General features: G+C 46.8%; 1 protein-coding gene across 2 annotated transcripts; it reads right to left on the bottom strand.

The window, feature by feature from the left end:
• Positions 1-1,864: 1,864 nt before the first annotated feature.
• On the bottom strand, positions 1,865-20,222 carry SUOX (sulfite oxidase). Of its 2 annotated transcripts, none has more exons than XM_077924008.1 (4): positions 19,610-20,222; positions 11,866-11,932; positions 8,885-9,056; positions 1,865-7,333 (listed from the first exon to the last, which is right to left on the bottom strand). In XM_077924008.1, exons 2-4 carry the CDS (start codon positions 11,919-11,921, stop codon positions 5,903-5,905), a joined length of 1,659 nt encoding a protein of 552 aa, XP_077780134.1. In that variant the 5' UTR covers positions 11,922-11,932; positions 19,610-20,222; the 3' UTR covers positions 1,865-5,902. The 2 variants fall into 2 exon arrangements, with proteins under 2 accessions (XP_077780134.1, XP_028568333.2); XM_028712500.2 differs by lacking the exon at positions 19,610-20,222 and adding an exon at positions 14,920-15,310.
• Positions 20,223-22,146: the final 1,924 nt, after the last annotated feature.

The raw sequence follows: 22,146 nt of genomic DNA, 5'->3' as shown, positions 1-22,146 counted from the left end.
AAAGTGGTGCCTCAGGTTAAGAACAGTTTCAGGTTAAGAACGGACCTCTGGAACGAATTAAGTACTTAACCTGAGGTACCACTGTAATTCCTCCTGCTGCCACAGGGACTGTGGGTTCCCCTATATGTAACACACAGGATGGAACTGCTTCATGGTTTTTTTTTGGGGGGGGGGGATGAAGCACTTCTTCATCCTAAGGCTGATAATAGTTTTCGAATTGTCATTTCCCGTCCAGTCGATTTTAATTTAAAATTCTCTTTGAAGCTGGCAGCATTGTCTGAGGAACACATTAAATTTGGTTGTTTTCACCCTGCGTGTGCTAATGTGGTCCTCTTTTGAGCTTGCAGCTGACGAATTAGCTAATTAAAGCCCTTTATCCCACATGTAAATAGGACAGAGAATCCGCGCTGACATGAACCAAATTACCTTTGGCTCCGAGAATCTCTTTGATCTGGATGCAAGATGCACATCAAACACAAAAACACCATCTAATAATGTTGGTCAGGGAACAAAATCACCATTGTCCTCAAAATTGTGGCATACCACCCCTCATTTACTTAGGCAATCATTATTATTTTCATTATAATTAATCCATAGGCACGAACCTGCAAAATTTGTCCTTGTGGGGGGTGGGAAATGTTATGAGCAGAAGCAATCCCCTCATCATCTACTTCAACACTTACCCAGCTCCCCTTGCAAGAGCCCACTAGGAAACTTTATTCAGTAGTGTTATGCTCCATCCAATTTTATGTTTAGCTCAGCACTGCTCAAGCTGAGGCTTTTGCGTTGCTGCAAGCTTGCTGACTTAGACTTGAGGTTGTCAGCAACAATCTAAATCAGGTTAGAGTCACTGGATTCCAGCCCTGTGTTGCATTCAAGGCTATCCTCTCACCCTTGATATGCCACTAGATCCTGGGCAGGCCCACTGCAACCTTGTCAAAGAACCAGCTGACTTCTACCACTGGTATGCTACTGAATACCAGTTACTGGGGGAGCAAATAAGGAAGCTGGCTATCGTCCTCATCGTGCCCTGACTGCATCCTAGTGGCATCTAACTCGCCATTGTGAGAAGCAAACATCAGATTGTCCGGACAAGGATAAGATAGAAAGCTTCCAGTTATGGGGATCCCTGCAAATGAGACCCCAATGGGGTAAGCTGACAAATTTAACAGTCGAGAGGAAATGTAAATTAATTAAGTTATAAGCAATCTGCCAACTGACATACAGCTAATAGAGCCAGGGTGACATTGTACTATGCTGAATATTCCTTCTGTGCAAGCATTTCAGCATACCAGATGGAACAATCGCCCCTCATGACACCCCCAAGCCAATTTCAGGGGGCACAGGGGGAGAGGCGAGAAGGCTCCATTGCAAGTCCTTGCACAGGGAGCTCCCATTCATCTTCAGATGAATCCCACTCAAGCAGTTACCAAAGTACATATACTGATTTTTATGGAATCAGAAAGGTGGATGGGTTGTTAAGATATAATCTAGTCCAATCCCCTGGTGATGCAGGAAATCTAGTGCTACAGCACCCCCAATAATTATATAATTATGGCTGTGGTTTCCATAACTGGGGCCTGTCGCAAGAGCAGAGTATAGATTAAACTAATAAGAATATACACTGCAGACTGAAGGCAAGTTCCCCTGAAATTAAGCAGATGTACCTCAAATTAAAGAGTGTTTCAGATTACAGGTGGTTCCCATTGGGCCTGGAATTCTCAAATGCAGCATTGTTAATTTATCCCGGGCTTTTATGTCTGAATGAAGTTCAAAAGCAGAGCAAGAGATGGACCTGCATATAACCTTACAAGCAAGGAAGAAGAGATGTACATAACACAGGTGGAAACAAAAAGAAGAGAGATAAAATTCGGAGCATTTATTAAGGACTGCTAGAAAATATAGATTCTTACCCTGTGCAAAAATAACAGAACAAATGCAATATTTTATCACACTCGTCAGCTTTCAAATGAGGACAGAGCAGAAGGAGCCATTACAGAGTAAAAAAATGTTATAGTTTCCCCTGTGCAGTGTGGAGATATTAAAAGGTATCTGGTTTTAAGAACTACTCATTCCTTCCCCATGCAAAAGGGGAAGCCTTTTCAGCTTAAAGGCATGTTCCCTTGTGTACAGCCTTTGAGGGGAGGGGTGCCTGCCAGTGGTGGGGTGGGCCAGAGGCAAATCTGGGCGGATCATTGGATGTAGCTCTTACTTTTGTACAGTAGGCTACATCAGGGTTTCCTAAACTTGAGTCTCCCGCAGTTGTTGGACTACAACTCCCATCATCTCTAACTAGCAGGTCAAGGATGATGGGAACTGTAGTCCACAAACAGCTGGAGAGCCAAGTCTGGGAAACACTGGGCTACATTCCAGCCACACACAAGTCAGAGAGGTTCCTCCACCTACTCAGAACACACTTTACACCTGCTCTCGGAAACCAGCCTGTTGATGACCATTTTCCATCTTATGCCTGACAGCTCAGAGTTCTCAAGTCTTGCTCTTAAGTGGGTGGAAAACTTCACCTGATCAATTTGGGATAAAGCAGAACAGCAAGGCTAGGGAGAGGTTGCAAGCCAACTGTTGTAACATATAAACTTCAACTTGACTATAGGCAGCCTGTGACGAGTTCCCATTGGCTCTCTTATCGCTAATGTTTTCTGTGTGCACTAAGGAGGGAAACCCCTGCTAAAAGTGCCAGGCGTTTCCCTTTGCTTAGCAATGGTTTAAATGCAAATCCCTTCCCGAATCAAGAAGGGGTTTGCATTGAATCCTGCCAAACTGAGCAGGATTTAACCCCTGCGGAGGGGGGAGTTAAATTCTACTCAGTTTGGCTACGCTTTGAAGTCCCCATGTTGGGACTTCAAATAACCTCAGAGGCAGCCAAGTGCTAAATCTTCACTTTAGCAGTGCCTTGCTACCAGTGAGGGGCTTTGAAGCCGAATCCAGACTTCAAAGCCCTGAAATGTCGTTTGTGATGTCAGGTGATTTGGCATTTGGTCAGCCCCACCTGTCAAATTTGGCTTGTGAGGCAGATCCTGATAAGGCTCCACCCACACCCACACCCACACTTTGAAGTTTGTTACCACAAGCGGGAGGGACGCGGGTGGCGCTGTGGGTTAAACCACAGAGACTAGGACTTGCCGATCAGAAGGTCGGCGGTTTGAATCCCCGCGACGGGGTGAGCTCCCGTTGCTCAGTCCCAGCTCCTGCCAACCTAGCAGTTTGAAAGCACATCAAAGTGCAAGTAGATAAATAGGTACCGCTCCGGCGGGAAGGTAAACGGCGTTTCCGTGCGCTGCTCTGGTTTTCCAGAAGCGGCTTAGTCATGCTGGCCACGTGACCTGGAAGCTGTACGCCAGCTCCCTCGGCCAATAAAGCGAGATGAGCGCTGCAACCCCAGAGTCGGTCACGACTGGACCTAATGGTCAGGGGTCCCTTTACCTTTACCACAAGCAGGGGTGACAGAACAGGCACTCACCAGCTCCTTGCAGTCTTGAATAGCCAATTTGCCTTCCAAACCAACAGGTGTCACCCTCCTCTCTTGGGCTGACTGGGACTTACCCAGGAAGTGCTTTGTGCACAGTGCCAGGGATGGAGAACCTGTGGTCCTCCAGATGTGGCTGAACTCCAACTCCCATCAGCCCCTGCCAGCTTGGCCAGTGGTGAGGGATGATGGGAGTTGAAACCCAGCAACATGGGAGATCCCTGGTGTACATGCATATCCTGATTTTCTGGCTGTAACCCAGCACCATTTGAATCATGTTGTAGTTCCAAACCAACCACCCCATTGTCTTGCTTTGTTAAAGAGTTAACAGGACCTGGAGCTATGGAAGAGAATCTCCTGGAGCCATACAGTGAGATGAAGGCAACCCATTAAATCCTCTTGCCTGCCCCACCCCATATGCAATCCTACAGCACTAGTGGAAGGGAGGAGGTGAAGGAATCCCTTAGCATTTTTGTACACTGCCTCAAACAGGTCATCATGGAAACTCTAGGCAAAGTAGAAAAAACGAATGAGATGAATACATTTTCCACCATGGCCAGCAGAGGGAAGCAGCAAATTAAAACAAGGACAAAACCCCTGAATAGATACAGAAGTCTTTTATAGTGTGATGAAAGCTTTTCCTAACCCCTCTAAACCGGATTCTTGAAGCTTGGCAAGTGTTGTAAAGGGGGGGGGGATGCTTACAAGCTAGTAGGCAGAGTTTCCAGTCTGGAATGTGATTAATTTCCCCAAAGCTCTCCAAATCCGGCCTCCAATTACCACTTCAGATACTTGGGGAGGGCAGGTCGGAGACTCACCCAAATCCATCCATAGCGAAGTTTTCCATCCCCACCTTGAAACGTCAGAGCAAGAACTGGCAGAAAATGCTGGGGTACCAAGAGTACAGTGAGTGTCACGTAAACTCACAAATCTACAATGGAAAAATCTCTCCAGGCACCTATTGTGGCAGGTGCTGGCAGTGCCCTGAACAGGCACAGGTTGCAAAAAGGAAAGAGGTGCAGCTATGATGTCCTGATCTGATGAGAAGGATCAGCAATGGCGGTGGGGGGGACGGGACACACCTAATTTTGGACGGGGGGGTTGGTGGTACACACTGAAACGCACAGCACTGGCTCCCAGTCCATTTCCAGACACAGTTCAAAAGCACTGGTGCTTCTTGGCGGTGTCCTGCCTGCGGAACGGGTCTCACCAGAGAGGCTCACCTGGCATCTACATTACAATATTTTGGGCAGCAAGTTAAAAAAGCTTTAATGTTTTCCCAGGGCTTTTCGTTTTCTTTTTCAAAAAGTGGGTCTTAAAAAAAGTCCTGAAATTAAATGGAATGTTACACTGTTTTACCTATGACTGTTTTCCTGCAAGTTTGTGATGTTATTTTAACGCTTCATGGCTAACACCTCCCCCCCCAAAAAAACACACTAACACACACACATGTATAGAGAAGGCACAAAGTGTTCATGGGAGGAGATAAATGCCCATGGAGAAAGCCAATTCCTTGGACACACACACATAAATCTAAGCTCCCCGTATGACCAGGTGCAATCTGCCCTACAACTACTGTTGCAGGAAACCCAAAGCATTCAAATTTAGTTTTGGTGTACACACAAACACACAATGCCTCTGTTTTGTATGCTCTTTTCCTAAACCTGAATTCCCATATGTGAGCAAACTACCTTTATTCCCAATCTCATTCTTATGTGCAAGCAGAGTAGCCATTCTCTCTGTGTTTTTAGTCCTGCCAGGACAGGAGTTAAGTGTTTCACAAAAGCGATTGTCAGACCCCTTTCCTTACAGATAGAAAACTGTGCTAGATTGCTGGACGCAAAGGGCTCCTGTAACGTGTAAACAGCTGCTGAAATCGCCTCTTCGAAAGAGTCGAGATTTTCTGTCCTCCTTTTTCACCCACGACCGTGTCTTCTGAGCAGGGGTGGGAAATGAGGGAACAGCTCTTGTAATGGTGGCAAGAACAACGAGAAAGCAATCCTGAGGAGGAGGAGGAGCAGAGCGCAGGAGATATCGAAGGAAACTCAGTGAAGGTTGCGCGCATTCGCCTCTCAAGAAACAAACCCACAAGGAATTCTAAAGGGCAGCAGAAGGGCTTCCTTAAAAGACAGAGAGATTAGAGAAGAGGTAGTAAAAGGGCCTTCATCCATCTTGAACGGGGCTTGCCAAGGTGGTGACCTTCAGGTGTTGTTGGGCTACAACTGCTTTCAGTCCCAGCCAGCAAAGTCGATGGTCAGGAATGATGGAAGCTGTAGCTCAGTGGTAGCTGCAGAGTGACAACAAATGCTCTTCTCCAAGAGGATGTAGGCAAACGTACTCTCAGAAGAAAGAAGGAGCAGAACAACCGCAATCCAAGACCCTTTCTTTCTTTCAGGCAACGAGGCACGACTCAGCCTCTTACTCCTCGCCCACGCTGACGTGGACCCGATGCCACGCGCTGTTGAGCACTCCCAAAATGTTCCAGATGGGCGCCACTGTGTTGGGCTGGTCGTTGTAGCTGGCATCCACAGCCTTGCAGACAATGTCCATCTCTTTGGTGCCTTCGGGCACGCAGGCGTCCAGCTGCCACAGCTGCCACGCCCAGGCTCGACCAGGCAGCTGCTCCTTCCCGGTGAGCTTGGCCACGTGCCAGCTCTTCCCACCATCCAGCGAAACATCGACGCGGATCACCCTTCGCCCCCCTCCGCTCCAAGCGTACCCCTTCACCGTGAGCTCCCCGGGGCAGACGCAGGCTCCCGGGCCCGGCTCGGTGATTGCCGACTGCACGGGCATATCCTGGATGGCAGGGGCGCTGGAGAAGTCCACGTTGTCCCACGTCACGGAAGGGGAGAATCCTTTGTAGTCCTTCTGCTGCCAGTGGCTCTGGCTTTCTTCCGGGCCCACCGTGATCTGGGCCAGCCACTTGACGTTACGCGCGCCGACTATCCCCGGCGCAATGACTCGGAGGGGGAAGCCGTTGTCCCGGGGCAGCTCCTCCCCGTTCATCTCATAAGCCAAGAGGACGTCCCCGTCGGGACTCATGGCCTTCTTGAAAGGGATGGAGGCCCCGTAAACGGTGCCGCTCTGATCCTTGTCCAGTCCCTCAAAACAGACGTGCCCCTTGTCGCCGGGTTTGTACCCGGCTTCCGCCAGGACATCCCGAAGCAGGGCCCCACCCCAGCGCGCGTTACTTATGGCCCCGACGCCCCAGCCCAGCCGGTTGGTGTTCTTGATCGCGTTCATCTCGGCCCGGCGATTGCCGGCGCACTGCAAGGTGGCGGTCACCTCGTGCTTGGGGAACCTCCTCTTCAAGTCCTGCAGGGATAGGGACATCGTCCGCCCGCCGGAACTCTGCACTTGCAGCCGGTAGGTGGCGGGGTCCACCACGGGCACGGGGAAGTGGTTGCGCTTGAAGAAGAGCGCGTTGGGAGTCAGGTAGTTCTCGGCAATCAGCTCCGGGGGGGTCTCTGCATTGAAGGGCTTCAAGGTGTTGATCCGGAGGGCGGGGTGCCGGTGGGGATCCTCGGCGTATGGGTCTCCCGGGCTTGGCTGCGGAGGCTCCTCGGGGCTCAGCTCCCCCACTTTGTACCCGCGGAGGATCTCCAGCACGTGTTCCTGCTTGTGCATGGCGTAGAGGGCCCAGAACGGTTCCAGAGCGCCCCCTGCCGCCAGGAGGATCTTACTTTTGCCTCCAGGATGCACTTCTACGAAGTCTGTGATGTCAAAAACGTCGCTGCCGTAGGTCACCCACACCCGACTCGCTTGGCTGTTGTGGCGAGCCACCTCCTTCCGGGTAAAGACCGGAAATGGGGGTCCAGCTGCGGGCGCTGGGGTCTCCGGCTCAGCTGCCTGTAAGGAAGCAAGAGGGGAAAGCCGTTAAGAAAGGAGAAACAAGGGGCTCTTTGCAGTCCTTAGCACTCTTCTGCCGGGATCAAAGAGCCCCACTTATTGACACGAGAAACCTGTCAAGCCACAGTTGAACTATGGAGTTTGTTTCCTTTTCTTAAGCTGTTTTTAATTGGTTTTTAAATAAAAACAAACACTATCACCACGAAACAGCAGTACATCTAAGTGTGTGTGTTTTATCCATTGTCTCTAGACATACACTTACACATTCAAACATATTACAGTGGTGCCCCGCAAGACGAATGCCTCGCAAGACGGAAAACCCGCTAGACGAAAGGGTTTCCCGTTTGCGATGCGCTTCGCAAGACGATTTTCCCTATGGGCTTGCTTCGCAAGACGAAAACGTCTTGCGAGTCTCGCCATTTCCCCCCCACTTCCCCCCCCTTTTTCAAAGGCGCTAAGCCACTAATAGCCTTTTAGCAGTTTAGCCGCTAATCCTTTAATAGCCGCTAAGCCGCTAAATCGCTAATAGCGTTAATCCGCTTAGCCGCTAATGGGGTTGCTTCGCAAGACGAAAAAACCGCTAGACGAAGAGAATCGTGGAACGGATTCTTTTCGTCTTGCGAGGCACCACTGTACTTAAAGTAGCCCCTCCACTGAGAATATTGAGCAGTTAGTATAAGAAGGTCTTGATTTTGGTCATTAACATTGTTAAAGAAAGGGGTCCACGTTTCTCAGGAGGCGTCTCTATTTGTTAAGCCTTTAACAACGCCTCCTGGGTCTGGTGAGACACTCAGACATTGCTATATCCAGGAGTTTGTTTTCATAAGGCCTAGTGATGGTCATTAACTTCCATGACTTTCAAAGAGGATGAGATAAATTAATGAAGGATCAATGGACTACAAGCTATAATGGCTACATTATATCTCCACTGTTGGAGGCAATAAGCCCAGGAATACCATTTTCTGGGAGCTGCAAGTGGGGGGAGCAGTCGTACATTTATCATCTCCCACCTTGCTGCTTGCAAGTTTAAGTTCAGGCACAGTGCCAAGACCTTTTTTTTTTTTTTTTGTACAACAGCCCAGCTCTCAACGTTTAGCTCTTCTTTTCTTCACATCCCACTGTCGGCATGCAGAGGGTCACAAGGCCAGCTGGCTAGCCCCAGCTGGGTCGTCTCCTTCCAGCCGTCCTGCTGCGAAGACCCATCGGCCTCTGCTCCGACATCCATTAGCGACCTGGGCTTCAAAGCCAGGGCACACCATATCAGCAGAGCGAACTGCGCACACAGAATAGGCGTGAGGCTTGTGGGAGCATACTACAACTACGTATTTATTAATCATAAATCAGGACAAAGAAACATGTTGTCTCTCCCTTTGTTTTCTCTGAGAGACAGGGAAAGAGCAAAAGCTATACACGCAACGGAAGTTCCCAGCAAGCTGTGCTGGTATGTAAACAGACATGTGACATGCAACAGTTCCACGTCTGCAACTAAAGGTGGAATGGAATTTTCCAACACCCGCTACACATCCCACTTCCCCAAGCGGCCCCACTCACCCGCCGACGGTGATCTCCATAAGCCAAGATGGTGCCTAGGCCCAGCCCGGCCCCTGCTGCTACCATGACCCTGCGCCTTGTGCTGCCAGCATCGTTCCAAGTGCCATGGTTGCGGGAGGTTGTCCAAGCCATGCAGGCTGGAGGGTGGAGCCTCCAAGGCATCTCTCTCAACCTGTAACCAAAGCAGACCAAAACCTTAGAAGAGAAGATATCTACAGCATATACTTCGGACGTGTTAAAAAACACTGTTCTATGATTCTGAAGTTTTAAGCAGTGTCATTACCTGCAGGCTTAAGAGACATACAGGAAAAGGACACGGGAACAAAATGCAGAAATAAGTTGCAGAGCGGGACAGGGGAGGAAAATAAATAATTTGCTATGGCGGCACAGGGTCTGTCTTCCAGGATCCCAACAACATAATCAAAGGAATCTGTACCTTCCCTTAAGAGCAACCTTGCCTGACAAATGCAATATTCCCCACTTCACACACAGGGAGGGAACTTAAGAAGAAGAAGAAGGAGGAGGAGGAGGAGGAGGAGGAGGAGGAGGAGGAGGAGGAGGAGATGATGATGATGATTTATTACTTATATCCCGCCCATCTGGCCGGGCCTCTCCAGCCACTCTGGGCGGCTTCCAACAGGATATTAAAAAGATTAAACATTAAAAACTTTCCTAAACTTCCCTAAAGAAAGACTGTGAGCAAGTAACCTAGAAAATGTTTGCCAAAGCAGAAAGGAAAACGAATGCAGTTTGTTCTGCTTCCAGGCTGCCATTCTTAACTCCTTGGCAAAGGTGCCTTTCTCGTTTTCTCTCTTTTTTAAAAAGAGTGTGTGCCTGCAATTGCAACATGCAGCGTGTTATTTGGCAAATTCCAGACCTGACATATAAAATAAGGAAGCTTTCTAGAGCCTTATGGTAATCGTTTATAAAAACAGGCCTGCCACTTCTCTTAAAAGAATCAGAACAGGATGGAGATTCCTGTGGGGCAGATTATCAGCACCCTGCAAAGCTACCTGATCATTGTCCTCACCTGCTACCCTCACAGAAACTGCAGCATTCATATACTTCCCAAATTCGCCTCCTTTACCCCCCCCCCCAACAATTCATTAGGCAGGTACCCTCACCACCATGTTTTAGATGCTTGCTGATTTTTTCATTATGGCAAGCCTACCCAGACATATCATTTAGCTATGTATTTTTTGCTTCAAACAGTTTTTCTGATTCTATAGTCTATAAGAATCTATATTCTGATTCTATGTGTGTTTTACTGATAATATTGTGTGTACAACCTAGGAAATTCTATAATTAAGCAGCCTAAACATTTTTCTCAATACAGTGGTGCCCCGCAAGACGAATGCCTCGCAAGACGAAAAACTCGCTAGACGAAAGGGTTTTCCGTTTTTTGAGTCGTTCCGCAAGACGAATTTCCCTATGGGCTTGCTTCGCAAGACGAAACGTCTTGCGAGTTCTTGCGAGTTTGTTTCCTTTTTCTTAAAGCCGCTAAGCCGTTAATAGCCGCTAAGCCGCTAATAGCCGTGCTTTGCAAGACGAAAAAACCGCAAGACGAAGAGACTCGCGGAACGGATTAATTTCGTCTTGTGAGGCACCACTGGAGAAATAAATCCCAAGGGTTGTCCTCATTGTAGTGCTAAGCAAAACGTTCTGTCCAGAAGAAGAATTTGGAACATTCTCCACCTCTTCTTCCTCTGCGCACCCCCTAAATCTGATCTGGGGGTTCCCCCCTAACCCTCTGTAGCAGGTTTGGTGATGGCAGGAGGGGGACAGAGTGGGGAGAAGGTAGAAATCCCATTGTGCTACAGCTAATCCATGCGCCAGCACAACTATTTAGCTGAATATCATCACACATTTTGAATTCACAGACTTTCAAAAAAAAATCCTAAAAACCCCCCAAAAAAACACACACACCCCAACCTGTGAGATTGAGATAATTACATTTTTTTTGCTGGGATTTCTAGACACCAAGAGCATAGGTAGCCTATTTCCACTCAGGCCAACCGGTGATTAATCTTTAACTCCTGCCTCCACTCAAGGCAAGGTAGAGGGAATTATAAACCTAATAAAAGGAGTCTCCCTACCTAGATCCTTTGCCTAGGATCACAGAAGCAGAAGTCACATTGAAAGGGAAGTGATGCACTTGGAGATAAGATTAGAGTCCATATACAACTGGGTAAGGAGCCAAAACAAATACTCTGGAAAGGCTCTTTAGGAAAGTTCAGGTAAGGTCTTTTTGCAAGGTCTTTTTGCTTCCTTTTAGGCCACAGGAGCAATACTGCCTGCTGGAAAGGAAGAGACTTGGTAGGATGTGACTGGATGGGGGATTTAAATTGCCAATGTGAGTGGAAATTATAGAGTAGACCTAGAGAAGGAGAAATAGCAAAAAGGCCCTAGCTTGACATGAACTTTTATTAGTAAAAATACAGCATTATTACTTTATTACATTAATTATTAATTAATTAATTATTACATTAATTATTACATTATTATTACAGCATTTTATTACAGAAGCCTTTTCTCCCTGTGTGTGTTGGAAACTTGGTTTCCCCTTTCAACCTCCCTGCTTTTCTTTGGGACCAAGAAACAATCTGAGGGAGGAATGTCAGCCATGAAATTTTATTTTCTAAGAAACTCAACAACTTTCCACACTAGAGCTTTTCCTACTCTATTGTCTCTAAGCCTTCCTTACCCTAGAGAAGAGCCCTGTGCACTTAAGCGCTTGCCCTCTTTATTTGCCAAGATGACGATTGTTCCAATAAAAACAGTATTGTTTTTTATTTACTTTTGTAATTTTTTGGCCTGACTCATTTGCCAAAAATGAGGCCAAAAATGAGGCAGCAGATTTTGAGTCCATGTCAGGATTTTGTGAGGTCAGAAGGGAAGATGTCCGCCTTGGATAGCAAGTTAAAGATCAAAATGTCCTTTCCCAAGAAACAGAGTTGATGTAAATAGTCCATGCCCCTTACCAGTGTGTTCTGTGAAGGATGCAGAAGCCATTCCTGCTGGGTTTGGACAGCAGCATCTTCCCAATACCTACATACAACAGGAAAAGTCAGACAGGATTTGCACCAGACAACACAAGTCCTAGAGCTGCCCATCAGCTGGAAATTCATTTGTCACAGGGACAGTCGGGCTTCAGTTGTCTATGCTCTGATACTCCAAGTTAGACTATTGCAAGGTATTGCGCCGCCTTTGAAGATGCACAGCTAGTGCAGAATGCAGTGGTTGGATTATTAACTGAGATAAGAAAGTGTAAGCTCGCTTTCAACATTTTAAACATTATTGAAGCAACCAGAGTCTTTACAGTACTTCACTTCCACTGAACTGTATTTATCTCTCTCTTAATAAAGGTAAAGGGACTCCTGACCATTAGGTCCAGTCGTGACCGACTCTGGGGTTGCGGCACTCATCTCGCTTAATTGGCCGAGGGAGCCGGCGTACAGCTTTCGGGTCAGCAGGACTAAGCTGCTTCTGGCAAACCAGAGCAGCGCACGGAAACGCCGTTTACCTTCCCACCGGAGCGGTACCTATCTATCTACTTGCACTGGTGTGCTTCCTAACTGCTAGGTTGAAAGGAGCAGGGACCAAGCAACGGGAGCTCACCCCGTCGTGGGGATTCAAACAGCCGGCCTTCTGATCGGCAAGTCCTAGGCTCTGTGGTTTAAGCCACAGCGCCACCCGCGTCCCTCTCTCTTAATAGATTCTTATTAATTAAAAGGTACGTGCAGCCCAACCCATGTTTACTCAGAAGTGAGTGCCATCAAGCCCAAGGGAATTTACTTCTATGAAAATATGTATATAATTACAGTGTCCTGCATTATTTCAGCTTTGCTCTACATGTTCCTAGTTTCCTTCATGCTAATCATCAATAGGCTTCCTACTTGCAATATTGGAGACCTGTTTCACTTCTTATATTTGTGGTTCTAAAACGTACAGCTTGTGTTGTAGCCATTTAATTCCACATCAGCCAAGAGAGGCAGGAAAACACCCCTAAGGTAGCAAAATGGCTTCTTGGAGACCAGCTAAAAATGCTGACCTTAATTTAAAGTTTTAATAAAATGCATACAGAATACATGGTATGATCAGTTATTATTTACTTACTCGGCTGGATGAAAACAAAATCTAATTATTAACAAGGAAACGAGAGAATGCAACTTGAGGATCATTCTGAATTTGCCCGCTTGTCCTGGCGAGACCTGGTTAGCATGACATTTCTCTTACATACTTTATTTTATTTTACTCTTGTATTGGTTCTGGCTGTGTCCTAACAGCCTGAAATACGTAAGTTAACACAGGTTAATGTTTTCCCATCGTTTTATCGCCACTTGCTGCATGTCAGGCTGCTGTAAAAAGCAGTCTATTAAAAGGGAAGTCAGCAAGCTGATAGTGGGACCAACACCTTGCCCTGCAATAAATATTCTCAAGAGATACCTTTCCTAGAAAATGAATTTAAAAAACTAGGTGAAAAGTGATCAGACTACTACTTTTTATATGTGCACCCAGAGCCGGATTTAGGTTTGATGAGGCCCTAAGCTACTGAAGGTAATGGGGCCCTTTATATGTCCAGCTGTCCTTTGTCAACAACAAATTGTCGCTGTTTTTTGTGTTGAATATATGCTATATGGCAATTTATGGACCTAATAGGTATCTAAAGCCATTTGCACATAACAAATAGGAGCCTACACAACACAAAACACTGTTGCTGTATGTAGGTTTTATTTTATTTATTTTAAACTTATATTTTGGAAATGTATATCCAGGGTTTTTTTCCTTTAAATTTTTTGGGGGCCCCCAAGAGAGTGGGGCCCTAAGCTATAGCTTGTTTAGCTTATACATAAATCCAGCACTGCACCATATCCAAGCTGTGCAATACAGAAGTAGATAAAGGTAAAGGGACCCCTGACCGTTAGGTCCAGTCATGACCGACTCTGGGGTTGCGGCGCTCATCTCGCTTTATTGGCCGAGGGAACAGGCGTACAGCTTCCGGGTCACGTGGCCAGCATGACTAAGCTGCTTCTGGCGAACCAGAGCAGCGCATGGAAACGCCGTTTACCTTCCCGCTGGAGCGGTACCTATTTATCTACTTGCACTTTGATGTGCTTTTGAACTGCTAGGTTGGCAGGAGCAGGGACCGAGCAACGGGAGCTCACCCCGTCGCGGGGATTCAAACCGCCAACTTTCTGATCGGCAAGTCCTAGGCTCTGTGGTTTATCCCACAGTGCCACCCGCGTCCCACAGAGAAGTAGATAGATGGATATAATAACCCCACAGGCTTTTAAGAACAATCCCCACATACAAAGGTCTCCTAGGAAGCTCCACGAAAAGCTGCTACAGCACACAGAAGTCGCCAGAGGTTCTCACTCGGATTTAGGAAACAGCCTCTCTGTACAAAATGCTGAAGGATAAACGCTTCTGAGAGGCTGGTGAAAAAAGGCCCAGGGCCAGCAAGACACATCCACAGAAAAAGAGCAGTGACAGACATCTGACTCTAAGGAACCATAACGGGCTACCTTCCAGATCCTTTTTAAAAAATGGAATATTATTGTGAAGAGGAACATTTTGTTTAAACTGGCAACCCTATTAATAACGCTGATAATGCACATATATTTGGTCTTTTGCCAGTCTGCTGAAGTGCGTTGCGCTCAGGGGTGCCAACCTGAATATAATTTGGGGGGGGGGACGGGGGGGGTTAAAAGGCAAGTAAGCCCCTCCCTGCATTATCGATCACATGACATGGCACATTTGAATGGGAGTTCCCCATAACTTGGGGGGGGTGTCCCCTTCAAATATGTTATAGGGGTGAAGGCGAAGGGACCTCCTGGGAGTTGGATCTACTTTCCCACGCACATCGTCGTAAAAAACAGCAGCCCCCATAAGAGGCAGGGGACGCGTCAGCACACCCCCCCCAAAAAAAAAACAGATGCCAGTCAAAGCCAGGCTCTTCCCTCCCCTCCCCCCGCCTTTCGCCCCACTTCACCCCCCAGGGCATCCTTGCCCATGTGGATTCCTTTCCCTCCCACCTTCAAGTCAGGCCGGTCCTCCCGGGAAAGGTCCGTCTCCGTGACGCAGCGGCGGCCGCCGAGCGTTGTTCTCCTTTAAGAGGAGGAGGAGGAGGTGGGATCGATGCGGGGGGGGGCAGCGACGACAGAAAACGAAAGTCCTCGCCCACCGAAGCAGGAGAGATTTAAAGGGCCCGCGGCCCAAAAAAGAGCTGCCGCCTCGGACACGGAATCCCCCGCGGCGACCTGAGTTGCGCCCCGCAGACAAGAGCTCCAGCTGGCCGACGTGGCCCGCCTGGAAGATGCTCCCGTGAGCCGCGTGGAGTTTTCTGTTGCGCAGGTGCTGCGCCCCCTTAGCTCCGCCCTCGCGGCTCGGCAAGCGGAGGAAGAGGCCGCCCTCCTGCCCAAAATGAAGCCCAAGGCCGGGCAAGCGGGCGCCGGCGGGGAGAAACAGTATTCTTCCATCTCCAACCCCCGTTTGCGATTCTCAGCGTCCCTGGCTGGCGTCCCAGGTTCTTTTTAAAAAATAAAAATAAAATAAAAACATCTTTATTGGAAGTTTAAAAAGTACATAATTATATGTGCACTATAGAAGTACATAATTATATGTGAGACGTAAATAAAAGAGAGAAATGAAAAAGAAAAACAACCCGTGCAGAAGGAAAAATAAAGGGCCCCCCGAAACTGTATACTTTACAAGATCGTTATTGTACTTCACCAGATCAACCTATTACAGTATTTGTACAGATCGTGAAGCTGAGGCTCCAATACTTTGGCCACCTCATGAGAAGAGAAGACTCCCTGGAAAAGACCCTGATGTTGGGAAAGATGGAGGGCACAAGGAGAAGGGGACGACAGAGGACGAGATGGTTGGACAGTGTCCTTCTGATCGGCAAGTCCTAGGCTCTGTGTCCCACAGTGCCACCCACGTCCCACAACAACCCATGTACTGCATAATAAACATATGCAGCTCTGTCATGTTCACTCCTTAGTTGTTTTCCCCCAACTATGAAAATTTCTAAAAATCCCAAATGTCATAACCTTTAGTCATAGGGAAGTTGTGCCATCTCTGTTGTGCCATCTAGTTTGTCCTTTCTAAACCCTTTCCTGCTCTGCAATGTCTTTTTTTTTTTTTAGGTGAGGTGACCAGAACAGCACACAGTATCCCAAGTGTGATTGCACCATAGATTTGTATAACAGCATTCTGCCAGGTATGAGGAAGTTGTGACCTGGCAGATGGAGGGCTCCCAACTCCCAGTAAATGGTTAGGGATGATGGGAGTTGAAGTTCAGCAGCTGGAGAACCCTGGCTTCCCCAACCCTGTTAAATTCTTGGTAATTTTAGCTTTAATAATGTTTTCCTCCAGTTTTCCCAGATCAGATATTAACCTAGGTAAAGGTAAAGGGACCCCTGACCATTAGCTCCAGTCATGTCCGACTCTGGGGTTGCAGCGCTCATCTCGCTCTATTGGCCGAGGGAGCTGGCATACAGCTTCCGAGTCATGTGGCCAGCATGATTAAGCCGCTTCTGGCGAACCAGAGCAGTGCACGAAAACGCCATTTACCTTCCCGCCGGAGCGGTACCTATTTATCTACTTGCCCTTTGATGTGCTTTTGAACTGCTAGGTGGGCAGGAGCAGGGACTGAGCAACAGGAGCTCACGCCGTCACGGGGATTCGAACCGCTGACCTTCTGATCAGCAAGTTCTAGGCTCTGTGGTTTAACCCACAGCGCCACCGGTGTCCTGATATTAACCTAAGTTTTGCTCCGATTTTAAAACTGACCACTTTCTAGTCCTTGATGCGGAGGCTGATCTTAGGGACAAGCTGAATATTTTTGTTATAAGATCAACAATGTTCTTTAAGAATATTTGGGTGGATGCCTTCCGGAACGGACAAATCTGTCAGTTTTAAAATTGTCAGTAGGTGTTAGAATTTTTGTTGCGTAAGTTCCTCATTCTTTCCTGAGGAACTAATTTAGTTACAGGGATCTGCCTCACTCTTTCCACTGTGAAGATATATGCAATTAATTAATTAAGCTTTGCCAGTTTTCAAGTTGTCATTATAAGTCTGCTAACTTGGTATCTTATCACCATTAGTTTTGTCAGTTCCTCAGACTTTGTTTTTCCTGAGGACGCTACTTTACATACAGGAACCTGCGCTACACCTCCCTCTGAGGAGACATATGCAAAGTTCTGCAATATTCATTTCCTCCTTTAGCATCCTTCTTCTGACTTCCTTGTCTTTGAAAGGTCCAGCCACCTCCCTGGCTGCTCATCTGCTTCTAATGCAATTATTTTGTTGTTGTTCTTCAGCTAAATACTTACTTACACATTCTGCATCCCTTATAGTCTTCTTGGATTTCTTTTGCCAACATTTCTTCCTTCTGGTCTCTTCCTGCCTTTAATAGCTTTAATGACTCTGCTCATTAAACACACAGGGATCCTCTTAGGCCTAGTGGGATTTTTTCTGATTTGCAGTAAATATTCTAGCTAAACTTCTATTATTATGGTTTTGAACAACCCCCAAGCATTTTGGAGAGATTTGACTCTCTTGACTTTCCACTTCAACTTCTTTTTTACCTCATTTTTGGCAAGTTTTTTCTTTGGCAGTCAAATGTGACTCGGTGGGACTTTGTTGGCAATTGCCCATCTACATCTATGTTGGATTTAATAGTACTATGGTCGCTGTTTCCAATTCAGTTACACTCATATCTCTTACCAGGTCCTGTGCTTAATATTAAGTCATCTCCCCTCTTGTTGGTTATGTGACCAACTGTTCTAGTACACAGTCATTTAGGGCATCTAGAAATTTTGCCTTTTTGTCATGACTGGAATATGCATATGCTTTGTCTATGCGAAGCAGTGTTAGAAACTGAAATATGAAAGCTAGGAGCTAAATGGCATCTTAAACCCAGGTTGTGGGTGTAACAACAAAATGTCTAGGCGCTTTTTTTTTTTAATAACAAGAATACAAAGCTGAAAATAAATGAACTGCAGCTAAAACCTTACCTTCATTTTTCACATGGTCTAGTATCCTTCCCCTGTCCATCCCCTTAATATCCTTAAGAGGGTCTCTTCCCCAGTCTTCAGAGAGTAGCTGGAAGTGGGGAGGCAGAAAAAGGTCCTCCTTTCCATCCACTCCGCAGTTTTAATCTGAAATCTCAGGTGCGGTACCATGCCCAGAGCTCAAAAAACAGCTTGCACTAATGAAACCCCCTGTCGCAAAATGCACCTAGAACTGTTATGTACTGAATTTCTCACCCTGGGCCAGCAGGGGGATACTGTGGATAGTTTTCACTCAGGTCCACATATGCAAATAAGGGATTGAAAGTGACGTTCAGTGATTGGATAGTTACAGAAAGTGTTACAGTTGCGTTGTAGTGGAGCTCTATATAAGCAGGCTGGCTGAACCCTTCAGTTCTGTTCTGTTCTGTTCTGTTCTGTGAGTAAATAAGAGCTGTTTGAAGAATTGCTGTGTCGTCTGATATGTTCACCCACAACTTAACAGGAACAATGGGAGTTTTGAACACTGATGTGAAGGTAGTGAGGGCAAAAAGTTGGTTACCGGTTAATATTGCACTTTTGGATCCCACCTTCATTTCCTTCTCTATCTAAGAATCAACCTGGGCATTTTGGTTTGGGGGATGAGAATATATCCCTGCTACTACATTACCCTTCAGGTCTGGTATCGTCACCTAGAGCAATTCTGCAGGAGTCCGCTATTTGGGGGATCTGTAGCTTGTTGGACTCCCATGTTCTCGTTGATATGCAGATTGATATTACCTCCAATACACCCTTCCCGGTCCTCCATATAAAATTTATATCCATAAATAATCACAAGCCTGCCTTTCATCCAAATGACCTCATTGCTATTATTGTCTATGTTATGTGTGCATTGCAGGAGATGGGGGGGGTTCTTTATAGCTTTATTAAAATAAAAAAAGTTGTGTGTTTTTGATATGGGTTTTAAAATGCCACTGTAGCCGACCAAAAGTCCAGAGGTAACATTATTATCAATTTACAACGGGGTGGGAGGTTCGCAGGCTATGAAGGACTTGCTCACAAATTGATTGACAGCTGTACAAATTAATATAGCTAGGAAGTGGAAGGGGCAAGCAGAATATAAAATGGAAGAATGGTGTAAAGAGGTGTGGGATATAGCTATTAACGATAAATTAACATGTGCCATTAAGGTAAGACGGGGAATATGCAGGAGAAATGATTTTGAGGAGATATGGAAGGTGTTTGTAGAATTTGTACTGTTAAAATGGAAAAGGGGTCAAACCATCACAATTTTGGGAGGTTGGATAGTTACAATGGAATGGTCTCTGTGGTGGGGTGCACATTTTTTATTCATATTTATTTATGATTATTACTTTGTAAAAAATAAAATTATAAAATAAAAATAAAAATGCCATTGCAGTGCGCGGTGGTGGGTGTTCCTCTAAAGCAGGCATGGCCAACTTGTGGCCTTCCAGAGATTGCTGAACTACACTTCCCATCAACCCCTAGCAAGCACAGCCAATGGCCAGGGATGATCAGAGTTGTAGTTCTGCAACATTTGGAGGACCAAAGGTTCCCTACATTGGCTTTAAAGCATAGCAGCATAGGAAGCTGCCTTATATTGAACCAGACCATTGATCCATATAACACAGTACTGTCTGGCAACAGCTCTCCAAAATTTCTGGCAGGAGTCCCTCCCAGTGCTTACCTGGAGCTGCCAGGGCTTGAACCTGGACCTTCTGAGCTACATCCCTTCAGCAGCAGTGCTTCTGATTTTGAAAACAGCAGTCACGCGTCTTGTATGCTTTTGAGTCTTATGAGGTTCCATAGCATTTATTCCTAGGTAAATGTAATAGAATTGCAGTCTTAAATACGTGTTGTGAGTTGGAAAACAGATGTTTCTGGAGGTTATGAGATACGGCGGCTTTCCTTGACGTATACCCTTCATCAACTAAGTGCAGAAAAGCACACATGGGCAGCTTGTTATGGAAAGATAAGAATATAAATTCACCAGTAAGGACAGGAGGAAATCTCCAGCCATCTCCTATGGGAACAAGCCCCAATATACTCTATTAGCTTTGAACAACTGAGTGGCAACTAAAATGAGCGGAACTGTTGTTAGTAACCTGTTTCCATGCAGCAGAAGGAAGCACTGTACTGCAGCACGAAAGGAGCCCAGGAGGCTAGCTTATTCCACGTCAGGCCTTCAGTGAATATATCCCATTATTGGCTGTAGTGGCAGCTCCAGAACGCAGGTGGTGCTGTGGTCTAAACCACTGAGCCTCTTGGGATTGCCGATCAGAAGGTTGGCGGTTCGAATCCCCGCGACGGGGTGAGCTCCCGTTGCTCTGTCCCAGCTTCTGCCAACCTAGCCATTCAAAAGCACACCAGTGCAAGTAGATAAACAGGTACCCCTGCGGCGGGAAGGTAAACGGCGTTTCCATGCACTCTGGCTTCCGTCACGGTGTCCTGTTGCGCCAGAAGCGGTTTAGTCACACTGGCCACATGACTTGAAAAGCTGTCTGTGAACAATCGCCGGCTCCCTCGGTCTGAGAGATGAGTGCCACAACCCCATAGTCACCTTTGACTGGATTTAACCGGCCAGGGGTCCTTTACCTTACTGGCTACAGTGACCTTTCAGGATTATCATGATAAATTTCCCAGACGTTCTGTGATCTGGCAGGGAATCAGAGAGTCACCTGACTTTTTGCATGCTAAGTGTGTTCTGTAGCACCAAGCCATGGACCTTCCCTACAAGGAAACATTTCTTGGGAGTTTCCATGCCAAATGTTCACTAGGCGCCTGCTTGATTCACTTTGTTTAACTTGGGCTAAGGTAATGAAACATTGCTGGCCAAAAGATAGGGCATGAGGAAGGGCTGGCAATAAATTAATACTATGCCTGGCATGTGAAGGAAGTCTCTTTCTCCAACAGCTGTTTACAGGGCCAGGAAATCAATATCCCGACACAGCTTGTGAACGTAACAAGGTTTTGTTTTGCCACAGGGAGAGGGAACCACCCTCTCGTTTGTAAAACTGTTTGACATATAATCGACAGGGCTGTTCTAAGACACACCCATTCCATTTCATGCACAGAAGCCAACTAGACCTAGACAGCATGGTTCATTATTGTCAAGAGTAGTAGGCTAAGTTAGGGGGTGCAAACAAAACATCAGTACAGTGGTACCTCGGGTTAAGGGACGCGGGTGGCGCTGTGGGTTAAACCACAGAGCCTAGGACTTGCCGATCAGAAGGTCAGCAGTTCGAATCCCTGCGACGGGGTGAGCTCCCGTTGCTCGGTCCCTTCTCCTGCCAACCTAGCAGTTCGAAAGCACGTCAAAGTGCAAGTAGATAAATAGGTACCGCTCCGGCGGGAAGGTAAACGGCGTTTCCGTGTTCTGCTCTGGTTTGCCAGAAGCGGCTTAGTCATGCTGGCCACATAATCCGGAAGCTGTACGCCGGCTCCCTCGGCCAATAAAGCGAGATGAGCGCCGCAATCCCAGAGTCGGTCACGACTGGACCTAATGGTCAGGGGTCCCTTTACCTTGGGTTAAGTACCTAATTTGTTCCGGAGGTCCGTTCTTAACCTGAAACTGTTCTTAACCTGAAGCACCACTTTAGCTAATGGGGCCTCCTGTTGCTGTCGCGCCACCGGAGCACTATTTCTGTTCTTATCCTGAAGCAAAGTTCTTAACCCGAGGTAATATTTCTGGGTTAGCGGAGTCTGTAACCTGAAGCATATGTAACCCGAGGTACCACTGTACCCAGCATCTGCCCCTTTGAGGCAGGTGCCTCACTCTGCCCAATGGTAGAGATGGCTCCAGTTGTTGAGGCACAGGCTGTGGAAGAAAGGCTAAAAAAGGAAGAGATTTTCCCCAAGTCAACTGCATTCCACGCCCCCCCCCCCATGTACAAGATCACCCACACAAGTTCAGTGGTGCAAACTGCCCTTTCTTAAGTCTCCTTTCAATGCAAATAGTATAATTAGAAGAGAGACAACAAAAGGTGCTATGTAAGAAGGCTGTGTTTTAGACGGTGTTAAAACATGGGTGCTGACTCCAGGCAGAAGTACCGTATATAGCAGACTAAGCAGAAGGACGCTTAAGGACTATTTTGAAAATGGGATTTTGTTATGAGACTAAAGCACAAGTCTTCTACACAGCAAACGCTATTATATTCAGTGCGCCTCTGCTGGTATGTCAGTTGGCAGGTGTCAGAATTGATGCTCAATTTATCGCAGCTGAAG

The sequence above is a fragment of the Podarcis muralis genome, chromosome 2 (assembly GCF_964188315.1).
Source record: "Podarcis muralis chromosome 2, rPodMur119.hap1.1, whole genome shotgun sequence".
Lineage (NCBI taxonomy): Eukaryota > Metazoa > Chordata > Lepidosauria > Squamata > Lacertidae > Podarcis > Podarcis muralis.
The sequence above is the reverse complement of the archived record's forward strand: the minus strand, read 5'-3'. Positions and strand labels throughout refer to the sequence as shown.